We start from the raw sequence: 6,563 nt of genomic DNA, 5'->3' as shown, positions 1-6,563 counted from the left end.
TCTGCCTCACGCTCTCCCGTTTCTTCTCTGCACCAGGGCTTTCATTTCATGCCCAAAGCCCTGATCTGCCTTCCAAAAATACTCCTCAGCCAGCATGCCGAAGGAAGAAAAACAAGAAGAGTGGTATTTTTAGGGTCATTAATTTTGACCACGTGCCCCGAAGGTAAACCGGATGGCCATTGCGCAAAGGCTCCTCATCACTATGTCCTACGAGGCCAGCACGCACTGGACGTTGACTGCGATTGTTCTCTTGGGGTTCCTAGTGGGGATTGTGTCATCATATCCTATTCCAAGCAGGACAAATGCAACTTTATTGGAGAAAAGATGGGAGACCCTCTTCTCCCGCTCCATACTGGGTATCTCGGGGGAGAAATCGGACCTGAACTGGGAGAGTGACTATTTGCTGGGTATCAAAAGAGTGCGAAGGCTCTACTGCAACGTGGGCATCGGGTTTCACCTTCAGATCCTCCCTGACGGCAGGATAAACGGTGTACATAATGAAAACCAGTACAGTGAGTTATCTCCGCAGATGTAACGCAATAGACAAAAAAGAAAAGGTGGAAGTCAATAAGTATAGATCTGTGGCGAGCATCCGATCGTATCCCCTCTTATTAATTTGCATGATCATATGTCATCAGCCACCGAGGGAGCATTGAATTTCTTCCACGGCAAAGACAAATCTATTAAAAACTGTCCATCAGTGCTAAATATCTCTCCCTCACCTCAACCATGGCATGAATGTATGGACGCTTTTAGACTCAACTTATTTTTACGCAGGCCCTCTGACCGAGGTCCAGAAACCGGCGGGCGTGCACGTCGCCGCGACTAGTGCGATTTTCGCAATAAATGTAATAACTCTTGAATCGATAACGCGTGGGTGAGGTTGTCGGAAATGTGGCGTGAAAGATGCAGAACAAAGGCTGAGCATGCTGCGCAGCAACCTGCAAGGTTACACCCACAGACGCATAGAGCTCGGCGCCGTGGAGACCAGGATCCAACTGCTGGTCCGAATAATCGGGTTTTTACTTTGGCCAGATATGTCATTTGACAATCCTTTCCCCCCCCCCCCCATCCTTTTAGGTCTGATAGAGATCTCAACGGTGGAGAGAGGGGTGGTTAGCTTGTACGGGGTGAAGAGTGAGCAGTTTGTCGCAATGAATAGCCGTGGAAGGTTATACGGAACGGTAGGTATGCACCATATTCCCATTTATTGTGCAGCAATAATTTGTTACTAACACTAAGACAGGGTGCTATTTCATGTGTAACCTGACCCGGTTTTCATTTGGTCTGTCATGTTTTGGAACCTGATTCTCACCCCTATGCGAGCTTTGCTTTGAGGCGTACGGTTCTTTGTGGGAGAAATGGGTGATGCTTTTTGTTTTTCCCGTCACTTTTGTTTTATCAATTCCGTAAGACGTTAACGCGCCCAGGACTTCCTGTGCTGGACTGCCTGTCAGTCATTTGGTGAACGTGTTTCCAGCGAAACTGTGAGCGCCTGGATGGATGAGGCAAGGCAACTGCTAATAGGCCTGCGAGCCGTGGGAATGACCGATGAGGCTGACGGACGCGAAACCTTGTCACGCGTTCTCAGAACAGGGAAGCTGTCGTGCCAAATTTTGCATCCCCAACAGAAAATGTTTTCCAATGGGGGGGGGGTGTCGCGGGAACGCCCATGTCCTTACTTTATGTTATTTCGTTACTTAATTTTTGTTTTGTTCCCCACCCCAGCATTTAGCTTCACCCGGGATACATTAAGTCTATTTTAGATTGTTTTTCTATTTCTATTTTCATGCTAATGCTAAATATCCAACACGATTTCGTGATCGAAGTAGCTGCTAGCATGGCGTACCGAGAGAGGACACACGGAAATATGGTCGTACTTTCGGTGTGCCGCTTCGTTTGTAAAACCGTGTCGATAATCTATAAAGCGTAACAATAACCCCCCTGAAACAATGGAGTTTTATTCTTTTTCCTTACGCGAAATGGAAGCGTGTCAATGTCAGCGTTTAATAAATGCATGGGCGTTCCCGTGACGCCACGGACACGCTGGGTACATATTCTTTAGGGGATACAAATTTGGCAAAGCCCGTTGACGCACAGAGCTTGTCAGCAGAGGACGGAGGGGATTTAGTGCTTCTTAAAGACAAACTGGTGTCAGTTTGGATACAAGAGGCTGAAACCCATAAGCTTCCCTCCATGCCATGACCCCTTTGTTCATGCTGTTAGGCTATATTTTATATTTATACACGTTTTTTCCTCTTCTAACTGCATGTTTACACCTTAGAAAGTAAGGTTTCTCGTTGCAATGCTGACAGAATCCACTGGATGGCTATGTAAAGCTGAGAAGGGTTTAGGGATTCTTCAGATAGTAGTACATAAAAATGACACCCACAATTTTTTTCCATTTAGGCTATCTGTGCTTGCTACCCTGTGGTGTTTTGATTTAGTTCCCTCCAAGACATGAATAATTTATTTCCTCGATAAATTGCACATCTGCTTTGCTAGTTTTCAGGCATATATATTTCTAATTTTATTTTATTGTTTTTGGCATTTTTGTCGTTTGGCAGATATGCTGATTCTTGCCTGTGCTGATAATGAGTAACAACCGATATCAAGATTAAATGATCAGGAAAACAGAGCTAACCGCAAACTTCAACTTATATTTCTGCAATTTGCATTCACCGCAAATGATATTTTCTCTTTTTTATAACACCGGTGGTTTGCATCTATATCATAAACTATGATAAACCCTACCATTTTAGGTTGCCGCATATGGGCAAATCATGACGTGCTTGGCAAATGACAGAGACTCTGGTGTCCCAATAGGGGACTGCGATACGACAGCCAGAGTATGAGCTAACCATCCAATACTGGGCGATGAAGCACGAGCTGGAGTAATATAAGACATTGATTATCTGATAAGCAATTTAGTTAGGCCATGTGGCTCTGCAGCCACACTCCGCATACAGTTTCCTGTCAGATCAGCACAGTCAAGCGTTTCCTTTGTTGGTGCTGCTGACAGATTTACAGAAAATAATTCTATTTATGTTTCGCGTGGAACAGAACGACCACTGATTCCCTTTAAAGTTCTGTGTACCTTGCATTATGCATTTTGAAGGCATTCTGAATCACGTTGTGTTGTTATTTTACAAGCAATCCAGTGCTGTGATGAACAGAATGTTAATGTTGTGGATAACCTTAATATATCCCTCATGTATAGTCAGAGATGACATTTAATGTTCAGTATGTTTATTTCCGTGGTAATAGATCTTATCAGCCATACTACAGAAGAGTTTGTTGAGTCGAGGAGTTAAAGCAACTTCTTGGTGTCTGTTGTAGATTAATGGACTTAGTTGATTTACAGCTAAAAGTTGTAGAACACAAACACCATGGTCAGCGTGGTAGTTATAAACATCCCTGCAGTGCGGAGCTGTCTATACTACAACAACGGCCTTATGTTTATCAAATGCATTGTTTGAAAGATTGAAGTATACTACTTCTCATGACGTTAAAACATGAATTCATCATTTTGAATTCTAAAGTGTGAGTTGTCCTGCTCAGTGTCTACGTCCAATGTATGCAAGCAGATGCGTTGTTTAAATCTTCCCAAACATTTTTTTTTGTCGTTGAAATATTGTGTCATTGTCCCCTCAGACCACAAAATATGACCTTTTTCTCCAGTAGCTCATTAACAATGCTCTCTGTTTTTCACTTGTTCTCTCCAGACAGTCTTCCATGATGAGTGCAAGTTCAAGGAGAATTTGCTGCCAAACAACTACAATGCCTACGAGTCTTCGGTTTACAAAGGCTTCTACATTGCTCTCAGCAAGCATGGCCGCGTGAAGAGGGGCAGCAAGGCCACTACTGCCATGACTGTAACACACTTCCTACCCAGAATATGATGAGCAAAAACTGGCAATAACAAACGTATTTGCACATGTGGATTATATCCCAGGTAACATGAATATTCTATACATACACGCATACACAAGATACAAAATGGACTACAAAAGAAAGAAGTACCGCTATATATGATAGTATTTATTCAGACTTTATATGTATATTTGGGTAGCTTACTTTGTATTAGAACTTACGGCAATGCCATTCTCTGCTGCTTTTATGATTTTCATCATTTTGTTATACGAAGGGGATGCAGAGGCTTCACCGGTCCCCTCAGTTTATAAGGGTGCTTGCCGTCATGGGTTGAATCCTTGCCATGTCAGTGGATGACATTTTATCCTCGGGAAATGAAATGGATACATTTTATTACCTCAAAACGCCGTGTCTCAAGAAGAAGAAGAAGAAAGAAGAAGTAAAACATGATGAAAACGTGTGCATGAAATTGCTGCAGATAAGAATGCCCGTTTACTTAAAACCTTTTTTTTTTTGTAGTCATCGATTGAGGACTTGGACATTTCTCATCCTTTGTGTTTGATATTATGATAATTATTATTGTCTGGGTCCGTAAGGGCAACTGCAGCACTTGCAAATATGGCCGTGGTTTCTCTTGTTTTGTCATGAGGTAATGGGGCCTTGGATTCCTACTTGTGGGCCCCTTACCCTTGCATGCAGGAAACATGCCACTCAAGTCAAAAATAGGAATGAAATGCAAGTCATCACTCCCACAGGCACCTCCGGGAGGGGGGGCTTTAGCTCAATTCCTGAAAGGCCAGAAGTATCTTCACTTTATTTTATTTCCATAATTAGATCAATTAAGTTATCCAGACTCAATGCTGCACAGGCCCGGCGGAGCCTCTCGTGTTAATATAGAAAGCAAGAATTAGAGTCAGCATTCAACCCCCCACAATGTCCAAGAGAGCTTTGACAATCCTGGGTTTTAATTGTTCAGATATTGTAGCCTGATAGTCTGGGCTGGATGGTGTGTGTGTGTGTGTGTGTGTGTGTGTGTGTGTGTGTGTGTGTGTGTGTGTGTGTGTGTGTGTGTGTGTGTGTGTGTGTGTGTGTGTGCGCGCGTACATGTTTGTGTGAATGAATACTTGCTCTGTTACAGTGCCATTTAATTGAAAAGGGTTTTTGCCACTTTGCCAGGGTCAAGACTAAATCTCGTTTTCTTCGCCAGTCAAGAGACCCATCTGCTTGATATATGCTATGTTCACTACTGGTTAAAACTGGCTGGATTTGATCTGTTGCATATGCTATTTAGACTCTGTGAATTTGGTTATTTTGGTGACTCAAACAGATATTTGCTCATTTTGTTTTTAAAACCATCGATGGTTGCAACAAAACAGATGAAAGTAGTTTTTGCACCAGATTGACGATATTTATTATTTGGCACTTACGGTAACCTCTAATTATGCAGATGAAGATTTTGAAGCTAAAATGGATGCTACTGATTTTAAGGTGACTCTTGATATGAGGGTCCGATGCATTTATCTGTCACAATGTAAATATTCCTTTGTTTTTGGGAGAAAGGGAACTGTTGCTAAGCTCATAACACTGGGATTTGAGAACAATATTTCAGGTAACCCAGTCCAGCTGATGTCTGATATCTGATATTTAGATGTTATAGATTGTACTTATTGATACCTGATTTTGGGCTATTTGTGCATTAGTCAGACTGGTAATAGTATGGCTTCTTGTGAGGGAGAAATAGAAGCAATGTCACAAAAAGCGATCTACCAAAGGGTTCCACTAGTGATGCTCAATCAGGCTTTGCATATGCAGCATACCATACTTGAATACAACAACTGCTCGCTCTCCTTGTTCAAATACCGTAGCTTTCCATAGTAGAGATGTGGGGAGGAGAAGGAGGAGGAGGAGGAAAATAACAAAGAAAGTTAAAGATAGTACAGATATGTAGAGGACTTATGTGGGACCATGCATGTGGCACCCATTGTTTGTTTAACTTGGCGAGGATGCGAGTAATGTGGGGCAAATACCTTTGCACCAGACAAGCCGGCTCCTTGGTCAGTTGACACTGGATGGTCAGCGTTAGGCCTTGGGATTCCTGCAGTATCCTCTCCCTCCCCACGTGGGCCGTTTTGATACCCAGGTGGAAGATGTGAGTTCTCTTGTTCTCTCCGTTTCTGATATGGTTGAGTTTTCCAGCCCCCTCCCCACCGTAATCGCTTTCCCCCTTTTTTCCTCTCTCCTCAAGCACTGCACCTGTTGACTTTTCCTTGATCAAGAATAAATGGGTAAATGGGTTGTGGCCTTTTTAATGTAGAATCACACTCATTAGTAGGTAGCTGAATGTTTCTGAATCTTTCTCACAGTGCTGGGCAGTGACAAGGGATAAATGTTGAGTTTAGGTGTTATTGGACTGCTTTTGCATTTAAAATGATTCAGAGGATTTGGAGCACTGTCATTTCATTGCATTTTGTCACGAGGCCTGTGGCGCTCCAACAGTAGCTAAGTATGATTGACGCGTTGAAATATAATTGACAGAGAACGGGAAACCTCTTAATAGTTACGTTTGATCAAATTTTACCTCATGCCCTTCTCACCATAACTGTAAAATACTGACAAGATGTCTGTGAGAGGTGGAAGTAGTGCCCTCGTAAGATCCATTTTATGTTGAGTATCTCAAACAAACGTGCAGT

The 6,563-nt window shown here is 42.8% G+C and overlaps 1 protein-coding gene across 1 annotated transcript; it reads left to right on the top strand.

Moving 5' to 3' along the window:
- The first annotated feature begins 172 nt into the window (after positions 1-172).
- On the top strand, positions 173-3,902 carry LOC130114390 (fibroblast growth factor 6-like). Its single transcript, XM_056282253.1, has 3 exons — positions 173-512; positions 1,081-1,184; positions 3,726-3,902. Exons 1-3 carry the CDS (start codon positions 173-175, stop codon positions 3,900-3,902), a joined length of 621 nt encoding a protein of 206 aa, XP_056138228.1.
- The last annotated feature ends 2,661 nt before the right edge of the window (positions 3,903-6,563 follow it).

The sequence above is a fragment of the Lampris incognitus genome, chromosome 6 (assembly GCF_029633865.1).
Source record: "Lampris incognitus isolate fLamInc1 chromosome 6, fLamInc1.hap2, whole genome shotgun sequence".
NCBI lineage: Eukaryota > Metazoa > Chordata > Actinopteri > Lampriformes > Lampridae > Lampris > Lampris incognitus.
Note: the sequence above shows the minus strand (reverse complement) of the source record. Positions and strands in the feature narration are given on the sequence as shown.

Bases quoted from the DNA above. Each gene is read 5' to 3' on its own strand.
- LOC130114390 (XM_056282253.1), top strand. From the start codon at position 173: ATGGCCATTGCGCAAAGGCTCCTCATCACTATGTCCTACGAGGCCAGC. The intron at 513-1,080 runs GTGAGTTATCTC...CCATCCTTTTAG, and splicing joins ACATAATGAAAACCAGTACA to GTCTGATAGAGATCTCAACG. The intron at 1,185-3,725 runs GTAGGTATGCAC...TGTTCTCTCCAG, and splicing joins GTGGAAGGTTATACGGAACG to ACAGTCTTCCATGATGAGTG.